General features: G+C 42.6%; 2 protein-coding genes and 1 pseudogene across 5 annotated transcripts; 1 reads left to right on the plus strand and 2 right to left on the minus strand.

Annotated features, from left to right (window-relative positions):
• Positions 1-1,861: 1,861 nt before the first annotated feature.
• Positions 1,862-12,051, plus strand: rnf44 (ring finger protein 44). Of its 4 annotated transcripts, XM_084695379.1 has the most exons (12): positions 1,862-1,929; positions 2,075-2,167; positions 4,515-4,708; positions 4,822-5,056; positions 5,279-5,446; positions 5,934-6,107; positions 6,217-6,378; positions 6,562-6,677; positions 6,888-6,975; positions 7,156-7,277; positions 7,381-7,480; positions 7,573-12,051. In XM_084695379.1, the coding sequence occupies exons 3-12, from the start codon at positions 4,602-4,604 to the stop codon at positions 7,633-7,635; spliced, it is 1,335 nt and encodes a 444-aa protein (XP_084551505.1). In that variant the 5' UTR covers positions 1,862-1,929; positions 2,075-2,167; positions 4,515-4,601; the 3' UTR covers positions 7,636-12,051. The 4 variants fall into 4 exon arrangements, with proteins under 4 accessions (XP_084551505.1, XP_084551506.1, XP_084551504.1 ...); XM_084695380.1 differs by lacking the exons at positions 1,862-1,929; positions 2,075-2,167 and adding an exon at positions 3,316-3,792; XM_084695378.1 differs by lacking the exons at positions 1,862-1,929; positions 2,075-2,167 and adding an exon at positions 3,323-3,788.
• A 103-nt stretch (positions 12,052-12,154) lies between these two features.
• Positions 12,155-17,065, minus strand: faf2 (Fas associated factor family member 2). The gene is made up of 11 exons (XM_084695388.1): positions 16,874-17,065; positions 16,172-16,240; positions 15,825-15,959; positions 15,557-15,633; positions 15,301-15,439; positions 15,045-15,130; positions 14,824-14,915; positions 14,451-14,628; positions 13,863-14,034; positions 13,638-13,781; positions 12,155-13,468 (listed from the first exon to the last, which is right to left on the minus strand). Exons 1-11 carry the CDS (start codon positions 17,063-17,065, stop codon positions 13,286-13,288), a joined length of 1,467 nt encoding a protein of 488 aa, XP_084551514.1. The 3' UTR covers positions 12,155-13,285.
• Positions 17,066-18,364: 1,299 nt separating this feature from the next.
• LOC146302623 (uncharacterized) lies at positions 18,365-19,005 on the minus strand (annotated as a pseudogene).
• Positions 19,006-19,387: the final 382 nt, after the last annotated feature.

Genomic DNA, 19,387 nt, shown 5'->3' on the forward strand with positions numbered 1-19,387 from the left:
AACTGTGTTGACCTTGGGGGTCAAATTCTAGAGATGATGCTAAGTACCATGCGAGTCCACTTGTACTTATAGGTCAATCATCCTATTAAGACTAATGGCTTTGAGAGGAGCTTAGAGAAAATAAGTTTGTTTGTTGACGCTTTGGGAGAGATCATCCTTCTGTAATGTGGCTCGCTCAACAACTACAGGAAGTACGTACCAGGTACTGGGTACTACCAAAACATATCACCCTAAAAATTTCAACCACAGGTCAATGTGTAAAATAAAATAAAAAAGGCATGCAATGTCAAAATGTTGGGAAAGATTGTGACTGCTACCCCATTGCTAACAAACCCATTCTGATCTTATAGTGTTTTAGAGGAACTGCCAATACTGTCATGTCTAATCTTATCCTATTAGACTTTGGCTCCTGACACATCCTGCCACTCCCCTCAGTGTGAACATGGGTGGTGCCTGGAAATAAAAGAGTATGGGCAGTCAACACTCATTTTCCGGTAAACAGAAACAAAGACTCAAAAAAAAAATATATATATATATATACAGACTTCATTGACCAAGATGTGATTTCCAGCTGATTTGTTAAATGTGTACGCCGTGCCATTTTAAGCTTTGAGGTAATATCCATTCCTGAGCCAAAAGACAGGCAACTTCATTGTTGTTTTGTTGACTGTTGTCATTTTATGACAGGCAACAGTGACCCGCCATTCTGCAGACCAAAGGTCCACACCATAAGACCCACTTATACAAACCATAATTACAGCCTGTGAACCACTCCTGTAGTGACATCATTTAATATTTGGTTCACTTTTAAACAGTAATCAAACTACTTTCCCCCAAATACACACACATCATTATTTTTTTTATTTTTTTATTTGATTCTCAGATTTTCTGTTGGTGTTTTTTTTTTTTAAATCTGTATACTGTATATACGAAAAAGGTCTATACCAAACAGACTTTCAGAATTGTTGTCATTCCTCCACTGTGGTATTATCTTATCATTTAAGTTGTTACTTGGTTTTATGCATGTCTCCAACTACTGTAAAATAGAAATGTCATGGCTTCTGTTGCCAACACCAGCCTATCTCAGATATATGATGGGAGGGGTCAGGTGTAACTGATGGAAACTGAGGAATCATTTTGTTATATCTATTTATTGTAGGCCTATACAAGCAGCTAATTTCAGGTCAAGTGGAGGTGGTATTTTATTTTATATTTTATTGTATATTATACTTACATTTGTGTTCCACTTAGTATTGCTAATTATGTACCCTTAGTATAGTTAGTCCTCGTATTTTAATTTAAGATTCCTATATGTTTAATGTATGCACCTTCCTACCAAATCAAATTCATTGTCTGTGCAAACTTTCATGGCGAATAAAACCAATGTGATGGCGAAAAATACACTTTAATTATCTGATATAAAGGCCGATTATTCACCTTTATTCAAAGAAAAGTTTAAAACATTCCCGCTAGAGGGAAGCAAAGACACCTTTTATTCGTTTTTTTAATTATTATTTTTAATTCAAATAACCAACAACTGATTTATTTTCTCATGTGCTGTATTTTGTTGCATTTTTTAATTTAGTATATGAAATATCTGTGATGAAACTGTGTTGAATTGTAAAAATTGAACAAACGATAATAGGTGATAATAGATTGATCTCCAAATAGGCTCCGTAAAATAACAAGACAATTACGCTACGGTTTTTTGACAACGATATAGAAAATAAAGTGAATGTCCTCTGAGAATTTGCAATCTGCTTGTACATGACATTGTGGCGCTGTTATCACCCTAATACAGTCATTACGGTAAAATTGACAGGATGAAGCGCTCTCTCACAATAACAGCTAAATGGGGGTACAACGTTTTCCTGCCGAAACTCCAAACAAGTGTCCGGTTGCTTTACCAGTCATAAACAATCGTCTAGAGTAGGTAGCTAATATCGCATACACTTGCTATCGTGAAGTACAATATCATATTTTCTTTAAATATGTTTTTGAAGTAGCAAGTCTCATGTTTGTACCTTTCTTTACAATAATGGTGAAACCCACCGAATGTTCCATACTTGAACAGCTGACGACAATGCCGCACCGAATATATGAACGAGATGTGAAGGATTACAAGGGGAAATATCAGTGAATCAAATGCTTGCTTACTAACAATCAGGTAACGAAGCGGGACTCTTTTTCTCCCTCTCTACAGGTTTCGTAGCTTTTCAGTGTCTGATAGCTTGTTCTCAGTTATTCCTGGAGCTACGTGCTGGGCTTTGCTGTTCGTCTTTTCCCCCATGTCTTTCCAGCCCCTCCTTGTTTTGCAGCTTGCTTGAGAGCGACGTTATGTTTACATTCAGCCCAGAGTAGAAAGTAGCCCCTTGCTCTTAATAATCATCAATCTTCAGATACTGTCTGATGTAGGCTACAGTCAGGCCCACATTTATGGCAAGGCCTAAATATTTTCACGAGACAAAATGTCCCAGTGTGTTCGGTCTGCCTCATTGCAGTGATCTGCAGTGAAGGAAATTGTCAGGCCTCATGCAGGTGCAAAATATTGATGATTTGATTGTGATTGTGCAAACATTCACGAAGAACGGAAAGTTGTAAAACCGATTCCCTTAGATCCTCACATTAGTCTTTGAATAACCGTTCACCCAGTGAAGCGAACCGGATACGCATGTAATAATGCTTTAGAAAGATAAACCCCTTTTCTTCAATAAGTGCAATGTGGGTTTAGACTATTGTCACTTAAGACAAAGCCCGTGCTATATCGAGGCAAACAACGAGTGCTGTTCATTTTTACATAATTGGTGGATCCAGAGGTTTGGCTAGGTTATCAAGTTTATGTTGCATACTACCTCGTACCGCAGACCCTGGGTAACATTTCTTGGAATCAAGCATAACTAATATGAAGACTAGGCCTACACCAATGGAACAGAAACATTGTCTGTATTATTTTTAATGTATTCTATTTCCACAATTAAGGGTAATATGTTCATAGTATCACATCCCACAACATGTAGGCCTATACACATTTTAAAACGTCACAAACTAAATACGAGTACCATAGGTACCATACCATATGAGTATCATAATTATTTATAAATATTTAATGATCATATATTAAATTGCAATGGGCTAATTGGATTGTTTTATTTGTATCACAGCGTAGCTTATTGTTGCACACAGGCAAGTCTAGAAAAACATGTGTTGCATGGGTTATTGCCCCGTCAATTATGATGATTGAAACCAATGGTTTTAGATGTGAGATATAAACATGATTTGTAAAGTTTTGTTTAGATACTTCATAGCCAAGTTGTGTTGGGATAGTGGCTGCCTTGTGATTGGTTGTGCGCATTAGTTGGATAGAGGAGGAGTGGCTTCATCACAACAATGCAGTTTACTTTTAGTGACCACACGCGCGTAGGAATGTTGCCAATTAAATTTTTATCGGAATGTATGAATATTTACTCATTCTGAAAAGTAACGTTAACATTTATTTGTTAACTGGAAGAAAGCTATTACATAGCTTGCAAAAGTTGACTTTATTATTTGCCAACCAATAGGACGGAAGTCTATGTAAACAAATAGCTAGTGAACGCTAATGTTAGGCTAGCTCTGTCATTAGAATAGACTTGCTCGCTCCGTCTTTCTAGCTAGTGCTAGCCAAATAAGCTAGCACATCGGACAAGTATCCACTCCACCTTTGCCTGTCAGTCTCCGCAACTGAAACTCCAAGACAAAGAGGATAAAAAGGCAATTGCAAAACAACACTTCGATCTCATCTCTCAAGTGTAGGTAGCTGAAGTTGGCTTATTGTTGCTGATTATTAGTAATGGCCAGCTGGTAATGTCTGTGTACTGGTAGCTGGAAGGCGAGAGTCACATAGGCTAGCTGGCTTGCAATTTTCATATTGAGTAGTTAACGTTAGTTTACTTGTGATTCTAAAAACGTATTTATTAACTAACTAGAGCTACCTTTTAAATGAAACCCAATTACAGCTTGCCAGCTAGCGTTCTGCGTATGGTTGTCGCCAGTGGAAGCAACATTGAATTCACTGCTGGGCAGAAACAGTACAGTAGCTAATAGTTCACTTTGCTTGTAGGCCATATAGGTTAGCTAAGTCGATAACTTGTTTTGCACATAACGTGAAAATGGAATTGGAAGGGTTTACTATGATTTGCTATGCAGAACATGTGTCTATACGTTATGTGGCGAGCTAACTAGATTGCCAGTCTAGCTAACGTTAATATTCTTCATCCTTTGTTGTTGCTTGCTTTGTTTCTTCCCCGAGCACATGGCCCTCCTTGTTTTTGTTTAAGTTGACCACAGCGCCCCCTTTTGTCAATTTGCTTGTAATGACTTCAACAGAAATCGGTGTTTGCCTTAGCCAGCACCAAGTAAATGGTGAATTTAATTCTCTACTAAATAAATTAAATGAGCAGATCGCACTTTGTTGATGATAAATTACTGTAAATATGCGATTCAATGATGTAACGTGGTTTTCCTCATTTTACAAGGTTAAGACAATCGGTTACCAAACAGAAGTGCCTCCAGCGCCACTGGTCTCCTTTTCTAGAGCGTGACTCGTCCCCACGACGTCACCAATGCGACCATGGGAAATAGCAGTGAATAGGCGGCCACCCACAGCCCCCTTAAACCAGAGGCGGTTCCTAGGAGACCCCTGCAACACTCCCGTGCATCTCAGGAGAAGGTGAATATTTGGCCAAAGGCGAGCAGCACACACTTCTTAAGAACCAGCAACCATGCTCATAATAAACGCCACCCATCAATTATGCTAATTGAGGAGTGTTGCATCTCTCCCAGCCCGCCAGTGAGACAACAGTGGGGTAGACGAGACAGACCTGTGCTTCACAGTTCCTTGCTCCAGGATGAGAACTTCCACCACTCACTCTTCTCCCAGCAGCAGCAGCAGCAACATCAGCAGGTTCCTATAGATGACTCCAGTCAGTACAGCCACACCAGCGCACCACCACGCATGCTTCACCCTGCCGCACCCCCCCCTCAGCAGAACCCCATCATGGTGGATCTACACGAGCAGGTAACCGAAAGCAGGAAGCAACAAAAGCAGGGGCAATCATGCTTTTAAAAGACGTACAATCCCCCCCCCCCCCCTCCTGGCCTTCCCCACCAAAATGGGTGCTGGTTAAAAGAGACTTGGAGACACTGGGCTTTTCCTCAGTACATTGAATGCATAGTCATTTTGTTTTGTGCTTCATCCTCCCATAACTTTATCCCCTTTCTTCTTCCTTCTTCCTCAAAGATGCACCAAGGATCTGTCCCGATATCTTACACAGTTACCACGGTGACAACCCACGGTTTCCCCATCCACGCCGGGCAGCCAATCCCAGGGTGCAACGCTCAGCAGCTCCCAGCATGCTCGGTAATGTTCAGCGGACAGCTCTCTCTGCTCTGCTGCCTTCCTCCTCCAGTGAGTTTGAAAAGGAAGAGCGTGAATGTCAGGGGCATCCACATAGCGTACCATACCACCCCAATGCCTCACTATCTCACTGCCCTTAGGGAGAAGTAGTAGCTAGTTTCAGCTACTTTGTTTAGCCTGAGTCAACATGCCTTGCTTCATGCTGTGTAGAGGGTTATTCATTTTTGGATGGCTTTATGCTTTATGCATTGTTGTCAGTGGGAAGTTGGAAAGGTGAACCATCATTTAGCTGGCCTAACAACATGTCCTGTATTTCTTTGTTCCGTGATGCATAATGCTTTACCACATGCTTCCACCTGCCATGCAATGTTCAGAGAGCTTCATAATGGCCAACTGTGAATTCAACTGGCTTAGAGAGTTTAGGGGAAAGTAGTATGTTCCTGGCTTCCATGTTGGTTGGCCCTCAACTCTATTAATGAACAGTATTATTTTGTGGTTTTCTTCTTGTCACCCCCCCCCCCCCCCTTGTTCTCTCCAGCTCATCCAAGCATGCACAATGCAGCATTTGCCAGTGTCTTACCAAGCCTTCCCACCCCTGATCTCCAGTGAGCATTTTATATTGCACCCTAGCCCCCCCGTACCCCCCCACCAGCCACCACACCTTACTCCTCTGAGCCAGTTTCTCCCTTTACAACCTCAGCACCCACGCATGGTAAGTACAGCGACCTGGACACAGACACACAACATCACCGGGAGGACCCCAGCACTCTGTAGAACGTGGGGTTAATATCCAGTCCTGGCGTGTGTGTGTGCCTCTTCAGCCTCTCCAGAGGGGGGAGAATGACGTGGAGTTACGAGGGGACCAGCACCCCATAGGGACCTTCTCTTACCCTCCCTCCCACCACCCACCAGCGATGCCTCCCTCCCTGCCTCTCCAGTATCTCCCCCAGGAACCCCTGCACCAGGAGCTGCCCTTTGGAGTGGTGAGACCCCCCTTTCCTTCATGTTTGACTCATTACAGTGCATGCCGTTTGGCTCCAGTATATATTTGTAAAGGAATGTCTGTTGGTCTAGCTGAAAGCACCTAGGAACAGTTGGTAGTGACAGCAAAAACCAGTCAAATCTATAGTGGATTCCATTGCATTGATGCAATTGTCTGTCCTCAGCCATATCCTCACATGCTGCCCCGACGAGTGAGTGGCCAGAGATATCGGTTGCAGCAACCTCTGCCCCCTCCCCCGCCCCCTCCGCCCTACTACCCTGGCTTTCTGCCCTACTTCCTGTAAGTACTTCATCCTACAAACACACGTTACAACTCGTGCCAAATGTTCACCCTTGACAGTACAACCATGCAGTAGTGCATTTGGAGCCACAGGTACAGTCTGTGAACTTATCTCCACATCATCAGGGTTCCGCCAGATTGTGAGCCGTGCGTTGCTCTTCTGAAGAGCCTTCTGTGTGGCTGGTGTTTCAATGCCCTGTCCTCCCTCAGGTCGATGCTTCCTGTGCCTCCTACTGCTGTGGGTCCAGCCATCAGCCTGGACCTGGACGTGGACGATGTGGAGATGGAGAACTACGAGGTACATTAGGCCTCAAGTCTCCACTCCTTTGCTCCTCCTCGTGCAGTTCTGGAATGTTCCGAGAGCTGAAAAGCTGCATGTTGGGGGGGGGGGGGGGGGGCTGACTCACTCTCTCTCTGGGGTTATGCTGTGTGTTGGTGTGTGGCTGGGTCTCGTCCTAACCTGGGTCTTCTCCCCCAGGCACTACTGAACCTGGCCGAGCGGCTCGGGGAAGCCAAGCCTCGCGGACTCACCAAGGCCGACATAGAGCAGCTTCCGTCCTACAGGCTTAATTTGGAGAACCATCAGTCTGAACAAACGCTGTGAGCCCCGCTAAGTCTCCCACTCCCAACATGCTACTCTGATATCACAGTCGTCACCATGCTATATCACTGGTCCTTCTCTCTCCCTGTGTGTGTGTCTCAGGTGTGTTGTGTGCTTTAGCGACTTTGAGTGTAGGCAGCTGCTCCGGGTGTTACCGTGCAACCATGAGTTCCACGCCAAGTGTGTCGACAAATGGTTAAAGGTAAGCAGACCCCCCCCCCCCCTCACACACACACCCCACTCCGCTCCACCGGGTGCTGTTACGAGGCTCACCTGGATGACCTTGCCTTCCAGACCAACCGCACCTGTCCAATCTGCCGAGCGGACGCGTCCGAGGTGCACCGCGAGGCCGAGTGAGGCCAAGTGAGGCCGGGCTCCGAGCGCTTGATGAACAAGCCACACCCAACCAGAAAGTTGTCACAAGCCTGGTGCGCGCCTGCCCACCTCACCGTGGGCCTCCGGCAACAACAAAAAAAAACAACACGAACAAACAAACGAAATAAACACAACGAGAAAAAGAGATGCCACCCGATCCCACCACTCTTGCCCCACCTCAACTATAAGCAATCTAGGATTGTGCTTGGAGCTTGTTGTACTGTACCTCTGCTGTGCTTCATTGTCTCCTGAGAGCTCCTGTCTGCTGAAGCTGCACAGCTCCAGTCCCGGGGTGGCCATTCTCCTCCTATTCTGCCCGCCGTGTTGCAGATTCCAAAGATTTTACCTATGATGTGTTTTTATTTTCCGTTTACATTTTTTGCGGGTGGGGGTTATAAGTTTTTTTTTTTTTTTTTTTATGTGGTGGTTTTGATTGCTCTTCATGATTGATGGGAATTGTTATGATGGTGGTGTGACGTGGGCTGGACACATTGTGCAATTAGCAGACGAATAATAGGAATACTTCACCATGGCTGTAGGAAACTGGGCCATTCCACTGGCTGGAGGAGAATCCAGACCTTCATGGATGCATGTTTGCGTAGGAGACAGGCCAAGTGACTTGTTAATAATGTATGTTTCGCAATAATGTATTGATGATTTCAATAGTTCTATCCTTTTTTTCTTCTTCTTTTTTTCTTTCAAATCTGCGAATGCTTTTGTGAAGGTATGACTTGCTCTGGTTCGTAGTACTGCTTCTCTTAAGCCTGAGGTTATGGACTGCACAGGATGGACATGCATCTGTGGTTTCAGTGGTCTCCCCTCCCTCTCTACACGTTCCCAAATGAAACCTTGGATGGAGGGATGGGAAGGGTGGAGATGTGATGGGAGTCCTCCCTCAGTTCGGCCCTGAAGAGAGGAGGGGACCGTACCCCTCTTTCTGGGGTCATCAAACCTCACTACAAGTGCCACATCCACCTTCTCATTGTCCCCCTGTTGTGTGTGTGTGTGTGTGTGTGTGTGTGTTTGCGCGCGTGTGTTTTCCTGTCCATAGAGACAATGCATTGTATGACCACTGGATTCAGGGCAGCACAGTAGGATTTGCATGGACTGTTGATTCAGACTAGCAATATTTTAACCAAGCATTGCCACCATATTTATCAGATTATGGAGAAAAAAAAACTAGCAAACAAAAAAAATGACTGCTAGCTTAGCCAGAGGGATCCAGAACTCAAGGTGAGCATGTGTTTTCACCTTTGTATTGGTGAGGAGAAGTTACCCTACAGATTGCTGTTGGAAGACTTGGGGGTGGTGGGTGGTTGGTATGTGCAGAAGCAATATGTGCAATGAGTGACTAGTTTTAAAGTGAACATTTGCTTCCTGTTTTTGGAAGACCAGGCTTTTTTCTCTTTGTTTGTGAGCCAAATATTCAATATATATATACATATATATATATATATATATATATATATACTCTTCAATATTTCAGACCTGCCTTCAAGACCTTGACAAGCACAAACCTATTACTAATCTTAAAGAAAAAAAAAAGAAAAAAACACTTTCCACGTGTTCTATGAGTCTGGTTTTAAATGGTGTTATTTATTGATTTTATCTTTTAGCGAGAACAGAGTGAAGGATATTAGAGCACTAACATTGTGTATGGTATGTGTTTTATTCTGGCAAATTGGTCAGGTCTTAGGCTATGGTATTGGTGTTTTAAAAGATAAGCTTCTGCATAGCTTCAGTGTGAATGGTTTTTAGATAATCGTCTTGTTTTGAAGACATAAGAATGTTGAAACTCCTTTTAAAAGTCCTGGGCGGCGCTCATGCCAGCTGACTGTAACTATGTTGATCAGGAAGGGATTCAAGTGACAAAGTGGGAGCTTGAGTGTTTTGTAGTGTAATACACTGTTGTACATCCAGCTCATGGCTCATCTTGGTCAGGCTTCCAAAACTGAATCTAGTTCGGGGGGAGGGGGGGGGGGAGAGAGAGAGAGAGAGTCGACATGTTAATCTGGGGTGTTTTCCTATGTATTGTATAAGTAGGAGACTCCTTTCTATTCCTGCCCCAATAAGCACTGATGAGGCAACCCTTGGGTCAGAGACTTGCTTTCTTGTGTAAAGGGACCTTGCCATGTTTTATAGCGAATGTGAGTCTCTTTGTGACGTTTGTGCCACCTTAAGAAAAAAAAGCCATTTTAAATTTAGTTAAACCCACAGCTTTGAGAAATATTCTATGTGTACATATCTGTTCACTGGCATATATTGTGAGTTTGAAAAAAATATATAAAAGCACTCAGGGCCTCTCAGTATATATGAAAAAAGGAAAACAGTCAATTTACAGTGGAAAGGATGCCATGAAAGGGGTGTATTTACATCTGGCTGTTTTCCTCAGGCCATAGATATTTTAATGTAATCAATTTAACTAATACCAATTTTGCCAGATGTGGTGGATATTACATCATTTAAAGACAGGCATGCTAGAAAAAATGAGTTGAAAATAGAGAAGCTATGACTATTGACAGAAAAGAGGCAATGTGTACACTGCAAACCATTACAAGTGTATTATTCAAACCTGTTAAACATTTTGTTTGTGTTCTTGTACTTGAACCACATGTTCTGACATAGCGGTTGTGATCCAGTTTTAAATGTGCCATGGTGCACACTATCCTACCTAAATCTCTTCCAAACTACTCAAGGTGTTTGCATGAAAAAGAAAAAAAAAAGTCAAATAAAAGTGTGTATTTTCAGTGAAAGATATCTAGAAATGGGTTCAGACCTATTTATTGGTGCACAATATTCTTGCATGTCTGACCAGCTCCCAGCTGGTGTTTAGCTCTAGTTGGCTTTGGGTTCGGGGGTTTGGATCTTACTGCTCAGCTGATTACTGCCATGCATTGTACTGCACACATTTGTAATCGATCTGGATGACTACAAGATTTTATTACGCTAAGTTAATTTTATAAGGAAAAAACAAGAATAATGCCTGAACTTGTAAACTAGGAAGAAACTGGGATTTAAGAGTATATTTGTGTTACTGTTATTGCCACAGAGACTGAAAATTAGCCTTCACGCTTTGAAACAACTATAGTTAATTAAAAGCCATATAGTGAAATGGTGCTAGATGTTCCGTTTAGGTATTATACTGTCACTTGCAGGAATGCAATAGTTTGCAATGGATCTTATGTATTCTTGAAGCATGTTGTACTTATACCCCTGAACATGGTCGGTTACAATCATATTTTAAGGGAATAATAAAAAAAACTCTAAAAAAAGGTTGTCATACATATTTCAGTATTGCTAATTTTCACCTGCCTAGTAACCTCTTGTTCTAACTGTTAATATTGTAAATGTACTTTTAACATCTAGACATCCTATTCAGAAAAACAGCACTCAAGGGGTTTGGAGGGGATTGGCAATATCTAGTAATAACCTAAATTAAAAAAGAACAAATAAAATAGTCTTGTAGTCTTTCTGTTGCCCAATTATTGAAATATCTCACAGCTTGTGTGGTGCAAATAATCGTGTTCCAATAAGCAGTTAAAACCAGTTATTTAGGACTTGTGATTTATTGATTGCTCCGTAGATACCAATGATTCTTTTACTATTTTGTGTTTATTTCTTTTTTTGCTGTGGTGGGATAGTGGTTTGTATACTGGTATACTGTTCCTACTCTCCCTGGCCCCTAATAGTCTTATCCTGATTTTTCTGGCTAGCCACCTGCCAACAGGCCTGGGGGCATGTGTTCTCTGTGTTAGGAAGATATTTTTGCTTTGGTACTTGCACATTTACAGTTACCTCATTTTGCCATGTTTGTATTTGGAGAAGATAAAAAACAAAACAAAGCTAATATATATTATATATAGGAAAATGGTTCTTATTAATGCTAGAATTTTTCATTCCATTGGAATCCTATTGTTTGTAGCATTCAACATAATTCTAACTAGTTATAGTGTATTATATATACATCTGTATACTGATTGAAATTTTTAAGATTTGTACTTTTTTTAAATGAAAGTTGCTAGTTCTGCTTTATCGAGTAGTGCAATCATATTTTTTTTAATTGTTGTGGCTGATTTGAGAGGGTTGTTCACTAATAAATGTATGACGTGTATACCAACATAACTGCTACTGTCTAGTTTCACTTATCACTGTCTAGTTTCACTTACAGTCACAGAATTTATAACCAACAGTAAACATTGTATTCCACCTTAAAACGAGTATCTCAGCATGTCAGTGATTATGGAGTGAAGATGAAGCTTCCCTGAGAGGACACTACTCTGAAGAAAGCTACATACTGGACTGATTAAAAGGCCCAGTATTACACTATTCCATCTTACACATCCGGCTTATGTGGCTTTTGTTATCTGGTTGTTATTAAACTTATTTGCACACTGTAAAGATGTCAGCATTTCAATGTTAAATGTTTAAATTGTGAGAATACCACAACATGAGGTAAAACGCATCACCATGCTGGTCCTGACATATCAATGAAAAGTACCACAACATTTTAAAATGTTTAATTTATAGTTGGAAAATTACATCTTTACATGACCAGCCCATTCAGTTGTTAGACAGGCAAAATAGGCATCTATGAATAACCACAGGCACACTATGGGCAGACTTGTACTGTTACTATAGATACAGCCACATAGAAAAGCTGTGGCATCTTTTTGTCTTTTTTAAAACTTCAAAAGAAACTGCAGGCCGCCCACTTCTCTCTGACATACCAATCAACCCTTATTTGGTCGTTTCATAACAATTACATTATATAGTCAACTTGATTGCATAAAAAACTGAAAACACAATAAAATAAAAAGCAAAAGTGAATTTTAGGCTTGTTCTTAGACATCTAACCTATGTACAGGGCATGTGAAGGGGGTCATGTTAGCCCTCCTCTCAAACCAGGGCTCCCACACCACAGACATACACCATGTTAGCAAACATGTTTCCAAAAAAAGGTTAAACTGCCCCTTGATGGTTGTTAAATGCGGTCATTCTGTAACAACACTGTTCTTTGAACACTTAGGACACTAGGACCAGGACATCTGCTGAGACCAGTGATGGGCTGGCTTGTCTGCTCTCCTTGACCAACGGCAGTTGATTGACCCGGGAAGTGTTTTAGGGACTGACCAACAGGAGGTCCAGCCTTTATGAGTGAAAACATTATTAGATAAAACATGTTTTCATACAAAATCATAGTATGGTATTGTATGGCCAGAATGGATTTCAAGTCCAGTAAGTATGTTAAAACAATAGTACTACTTAAAATACTGGCAGCTAAGCCAGGGGGGGGGGGGGGGGGTAAACTGGCAAGGAGAGAGGTCTGCTTACTGCAGGTAGAGGGAGGACACTACCTACCAAACACACACTGATGCCTACAAAGAGGGACTTACAAGTCCAAGTTTTTAATATTTATTTATTTCTTTCTTAAAATTCAAGAACTTTCCAGGTTGGTGGGAACCCTGTAAACATAACCAAATTTGGACTGGATGGGGGTGGGGGCACCTACACTCTTCCAGGTAAGATTGTTGTCTGTGATCCCTTGCGTACAATGGCGATTTTACAAAGGGAAATAAAACATAAAGGGGGGCAAGAAAGAAAAAGTTCCACATAGAGGAGGTATCGATGGGTGTTAATCGTCCGTGAGGTCCTGAACGAACAGGACCTCTGAGCGGCTGAGCCCAGCCTCCTTCAGCGTGGGGGGGTTGGGCTGCTCCTCGGTGGGGAGGCAGGGCAGCACGCGGCGGGGGAAGTTTGTGACTATCTGAAATTTCTCCGGGGTTTCTTTCAACGAGAACAGGAAGTCATATATTACCTGACCACAAAAACAAAACGGTTAGGGTTAGAAAGCAGTTCAAGTGACAGTTTTCAGCTGGGGGCACAGACTCATGCCCAGTCTCTACTGCTATCCTCATTCATGCATGCAAGAATGATGTTCTACGACACCCAATGCTGTGATTCAGTCCAACCGACATAAAACTCACCGTCAAAGACTGTCCGAAGAGGAATCTCCTTTCTACTCGAGTGTCGTTGGGCAGTTTGAACACTATTTTGACACTGTCTGGGTCATCTACTGGAGGCTCCTGGGGCAGGCATTCCGACTTCCGCTCCTTCTCTTCCTCCAGGTTCTGAAACGAAAGCAGTCGGCCGTTTGCACATCGACAACGGGTTGGCAGCAGAGATAGATGAAGGACGGAACGCCTTCTCACCCTTCGTCTCCTCTCCTCGGCGAGGACAGTCTGTTGGACCTTCTCCTCTTCGAGCCTCTTCTGCTCCTGCTCTTCTCTCCTCTTGCGGTCCTTCTCCTGGTCGGCCCTCAGAGACACCAGGTAGGCCTCGTCCTGCTGCTGCCTGAGCACCTGCGTCTGGTTCCTCTCCTCCCTGGGACACAGGCACACACACACACGGACATCCACTTTATGGAAAGTCGTCTGGTGCCACTACACAACAAGGGTGTCTGGTTCCTCTCATCCCTGCAACGAATCCTTCTGAATGCTAGCAAACACTGTATTGCAACTAACACGTCAAAAGGGATAGTGTCTGCCGGTTCCCTGTGTTCCCATTGGTCCATGCCATTAACCCAGTTTCTCAGGTTTAATTCAGTTGCTCATAAAAAAAAAAAAAGAAGAGAGGACTGAAAACGAATTAAAAAGAGAAACTGAACTGCCAGGACAGAGGGGGTTTGCAATAAGACATAGCTCTGTAACAAACACGTTGACTGTTCAAATCTGAAGCCTCGGGCAGGGTTGAAGGTTGAGTCCCACACTGAGTGGAGTCTATTCAGCCGGAGTCCCTACCGCTCAAGTCGCTCTGACATCAGATATGTTTGGTTGGCCTCCATGATGAAGGTCAGCTGGTTGATGAGGTCTTCCGGCTGGATCAGGCCTTCAAGCCTCCCCACCACGGTCATCTTCCGGTCCTTCAGCATGATCATGGCCAGGAACGGATAGGTGTTCTCCCTAAGGGCCTGGGAGACTGTCACACAACACAGGGGGCAGGACTCTTCAATTAAACATTCCCTCCAAAAGGTTACATCGTGGCTGAGAGGATACGAGAGTTAGCATAGCATATTAAGTTTCCTGTCCCACATACTATTCAACAGTTTTTCCAGATGAACACCGTGACAGAGAGAAAGGGAGAGAGACAGAATATTTATTTTCATCAGGCTACCTCTGTATCCCTCAGGCTTGCTGGTGGAGCAGGCCCAGAACAGCATTCGTGCATTGAGGAAGGTGATGACCTCTTCCGTACATAACGTGGAACTAGAAAAACATAGATCACAGAGATATCGATTTAAAAAATACAAATACAAAAAAAAATGCTAATAAGTAAATATAATGGGGGGGAATATCCAGAACAGTAGCCAATGATGCAACATAGAGAATGCTCACCGGCAGAACTCATCCGTGTCCTGGTGGTCTTCTCCATGAAGATACACCAACAGGTAGCGTAGCTCACGTTTGGCATCATTCAGCGCCTACAAGCCACAGGGATTAATAACAACAGAGTGGCAACAACCCCACAAACAACAGATTTGCACATCAATTGATCAGTGGATGGACGGCAGTACACGCTGAGGTTTGTGTAACTCTAGTCAGTTGTTCTGAGTCAGTGGTTCAGTGCAAGGGGGTCTAAAAGGGGACCCACCTGACTATATGTACCCTGGTAAAATACCGGGTGAGCTCCACCATACTTCTCTTCAAAACTATGCATGAAAGACACGACATCTCCCACAGGGTCCGTGACACGGCCGCGAGGGTCCGGTCGGACGAACCGCAGAGCAAACCTAGCAAGAGGAAACATCATAACCACTGTCCTGTGGCTCGAAACATGTGCAGGATGGATTGATTGATTTGTCTTCCTTAAGGGGGGAGGGGGGATTTATGTTTCCTCTTTTTAGTACCTGAATATGTCCAGAAGAGTGTAATAGGTAAATCTGAACGGTAGCATTATCATGTAATAACTCCATCCTAGCAATCCCTGAAAAATACAAATTCCCACGAGGAAAAACAAGTTGTTCAAATAAAGTCATAAGAAGTCAGGGACATGTGACCTTAAACAGGCAGTATGTGATAAGATGGGCAAGAAGGAAACAATGTTGAATAAAAAAAATAAAAAAAATGTAAATGTTTCGTGGTTATTATTAAGTGTGATAAATATGATGACCGTACTCTGGGTTGTGGTCTGGAGACTATGTAGCTGTACACTCTGTGGTCTGCTGTGTTGACCTGTAAGGGTCTGGAAGGTGGAGGGTTAAACACACTAGGAACTCCTTCCTGCTCGTTGAGTCTGTCCTGTACAGCTGCCTGAAATAGAGGGGTACATGCATTGTGTGAAGTTGTCAAAGGATGTATTCGTCTAATTAAAGCAATACAAAGTGTATAGCTACCAATTTATCGACACAAGGTACTAACCCCAAAATACTATGCAGTAACAAATTAATGGATGGACTCAAACAGCTAATTGTCCACTTTGCCCTGTCGCCAAGCTTGCGAGTCAGAAGCTTGAGGTACTTTACCTCTATGTTCCAATTGTGTTGTTCTAATGTGCGACGACATTGGTCCATAGACTCCAAGCCTGTCAAGTCCTGTTAATTGAACAAATGAAGAGACTTATTGCAAAACTCGACTCAACTACAAAGACACTAGCTAGGAAGCTAACCTCAAATACGGATAATAATGCCAAATGAATTAAGATAGAGACCAGAGGTGACAAGCGGTCTAACGGTAACCAGTCACTAACTGACAATGCATTTTCCCTTGACAGGTGCGTTAGGTTCTCTAGAGCTAGCTTCACTAACTTTAGCCAGATCGCTAAATATGCTGATTAGCTCAATGTACACGACTTCAAATTATTTTTAAGTGTGCTTAGCAGCACCAGTTAGCCGATATATATATTTTCAAGCAATTGTAGTGAAGGAAAAGTTTAGTAGCCTCTCAAATCTGCAGTTAGACTACATTTCGGAGTTCCTTTCTATATGGCAAGTCACTGTAGCTCCAATATAGCTTGCTATCTGACAGCTTGTCTGTAGCTAGCTAGCTTAGCCATCTAGATTGACATAGCTAGCGATAGCCTAGCTAGGGGTATCGAAATTATCTGAGCAAAAACAGGTTTAACATTTGTGACTTAGCTTGAACACAACAGTGTAACATACACAATGCATATTTATTGTAAATGGAATGTTACAGGTGGCAATGTTAAGGGAAATGGGTCTGTCTACCTGAAACTGAAGTAGTTTCTCAGTCTGCGCCTGAGATAATTCTTGCTCCTCTGGCGCCGCCATCTTACCTCGCCAATCCCTTACCGAAACGTACAAGCGTAAGCGTTCTCGGTGGTCAAAGGCAAATGCACTACTGCCACCTATCAGATGGGAGGCGTGCATACATAATTGGACACCTTGTCTAAATGACATTGGTTTGTGACATAAAAACTAAATCTCAATACAACATGTTATATATAACTTGTCTTTAAAGCTATTGGAAAAGAAGAGTGCATAGATTAACCCCTGTCAAATGATTGCTGTATGTTTGTAATATGTATGTATTTAATTTGTATGTATCTTTATTTGTCTTTATGTTTATGTATCTTTATGTTTTTTTTGTGTGGAAGTAGTAGTATTAATATTAGTAGTAGCAGTAGTAGTAGTAGTAGTAGTAGCAGTAGCAGTAGTAGTAGTAGTAGTAGTAGTAGTAGTAGTAGTAGTAGTAGTAGTATTTGCATTATTCTACTTATCTTTCCAAGAATGCTGCTTTGTGTTGTGGCTGTGTGTCACACTTCCCCCACCTCTCATATGCAAAAATATGGAGTTGCTGGACGGAGTCTCTACTTGATGGCTTACATACCTCATTGCGTACTTACTGTAGCATTGCTAATCATATGTTGATAAATAAGGGTCAAGATGTGGTGTGATTGCAGTTGTTCTTGGGTATAAAGGGAATTGTGAAGCATTGTTCTGTGGATTCTTCATCTCCTGAGGGCTTCTCATTAAATCTTAAATTTTAATATGTGGTCAAACTATACTAAGGGTACATTACCTAGCAATACTAAGTGGAATACAATTAAACTCAAATATACAATAAAATATAAGTTGCCATAAAATAAAATATATGTTGCCAATTTACAATATAAACTACAATATAAAATACAAATATTACAGGAATTGAATGTAGTGCAAAATGTAAATAGTTTTCATAAACATGTAAATGTAAATAGTTTTCATGAAGTCATTAAAGTCAGTGTGAGCTCTTGGCCTTGTTGAGAGGCCAGCGGAAGGGAATAAACTGTTTGTGTGGCGTGAGGTTTTGGTCCTGATGGACCTCAGCCTTCTGCCGGAGGGGAGTGACTTAAACAGAGTGTCCAGGGTGGGTGATGGAGGAGGTCAGGATGGACTCAATGATGGCTGTGTAGAAGTGCACCATCATTGTCTTTGGCAGGTTGAATTTCTTTAGCTGCCTCAGGAAGTACATCCTCTGTTGTGCTTTCTTGGTGAGGGAGCTGATGTTCAGTTCCCACTTGAGGTCCTGGCAGAGGATAGTGCCAAGGAAGCGGAAGGACTCCATAGTGTTGACTGGGGAGTCACACAGGGGGATGGGGGTGAGTGGGGGGGGTGTTCTTCCTGAAGTCCACAACCATCTCCACTATCTTGAGAGCATTGAGCTCTAGGTTGTTCTGGCTGCACCAGGTCACCAGGTTGTCCGCTTCCCACCTATAATCAGACTCGTCTCCACCAGAGATGAGCCCAATGAGGGTAGTGTTGTCCGCAAACTTCAGGAGTTTCACGGACGGATGACTGGAGGTGCAGCTGTTGGTGTACAGGGAGAAGAGCAGAGGAGAAAGGACGCAGCCTTGGGGAGATCTAGTGCTGATGGACCGGGAATCAGAGACTTGTGTTCCCAGCTTAACGCACTGCTTCCTGTCAGACAGGAAGTCTGTGATCCACCGACAGGTGGAATCAGGCACGTTCAGCTGGGAGAGCTTGTCCTGAAGCAGAGCGGGGATGATGGTATTAAAGGCAGAGCTGAAATCCACAAACAGGATCCTGGCATAGGATGCTGGGGAGTCAAGGTGCTGTAGGGTGAAGTGGAGGGCCATATTAACTGCATCGTCCACAGACCTGTTGGCTCTGTACGCAAACTGCAGGGGGTCCAGTAGAGGGTCTTTGATGGATTTAAGGTGTGCCAGCGCCAGACGTTTAAAAGACTTCATTACTACAGAGGTCAGTGCGATGGGTCTGTGGTCATTATGTCCAGTTGGCCCGGGCTTTTTGGTCACAGGGATGATGGTGGAGGACTTGGGACAGGCTGGCACATGGTATGTCTCTAGGGAGGTGTTGAAGATGATAATGCCCGATTGTTATTTCAGACAAAGACACAAAGACAAACAACAACAAAATTGTGTGAATACATGATTAAATAAATGAATATTTGATGTTAGGTTTAAATAATATGAGGTTGAGTGGCACTTTATTCTAAAATATTTGTTTCCATTTTTTATGTAACATTTACAAATATTGTACACCTCACCTTCAACTTCTTAAAATTCCATAACTACATTTATATGAAAATTTAAAATAAATACAAAATTACGTGGCAGGTTTTACCCCTGCCTCCCTCCACAAGCACACACACAATGCCTGCAGGTGTCCCTAAATAGGCCTGAAGTCTTTTAACCTATGTTATATTTTTTCTTACATCTTATCATCATACATGTTACATCTTACATATTGTTTTATGAT

The sequence above is a fragment of the Hypomesus nipponensis genome, chromosome 1 (genome assembly GCF_054491055.1).
Source record: "Hypomesus nipponensis isolate SF chromosome 1, ASM5449105v1, whole genome shotgun sequence".
NCBI classification, from domain to species: Eukaryota; Metazoa; Chordata; class Actinopteri; order Osmeriformes; family Osmeridae; genus Hypomesus; species Hypomesus nipponensis.

What these genes read in the sequence shown, in the direction of transcription:
- rnf44 (XM_084695379.1), top strand. Translation starts at nt 4,602, where the DNA reads ATGCGACCATGGGAAATAGCAGTGAATAGGCGGCCACCCACAGCCCCC. An exon ending in CCCGTGCATCTCAGGAGAAG is followed by an intron (nt 4,709 to 4,821) that starts GTGAATATTTGG and finishes CATCTCTCCCAG; the next exon opens with CCCGCCAGTGAGACAACAGT. An exon ending in GGCTTTCTGCCCTACTTCCT is followed by an intron (nt 6,678 to 6,887) that starts GTAAGTACTTCA and finishes GTCCTCCCTCAG; the next exon opens with GTCGATGCTTCCTGTGCCTC.
- faf2 (XM_084695388.1), bottom strand. Translation starts at nt 17,065, where the DNA reads ATGTCATTTAGACAAGGTGTCCAATTATGTATGCACGCCTCCCATCTG. An exon ending in ATGTCAGAGCGACTTGAGCG is followed by an intron (nt 14,035 to 14,450) that starts GTAGGGACTCCG and finishes CCTGTGTCCCAG; the next exon opens with GGAGGAGAGGAACCAGACGC. An exon ending in TCTTCGGACAGTCTTTGACG is followed by an intron (nt 13,469 to 13,637) that starts GTGAGTTTTATG and finishes TTTTGTGGTCAG; the next exon opens with GTAATATATGACTTCCTGTT.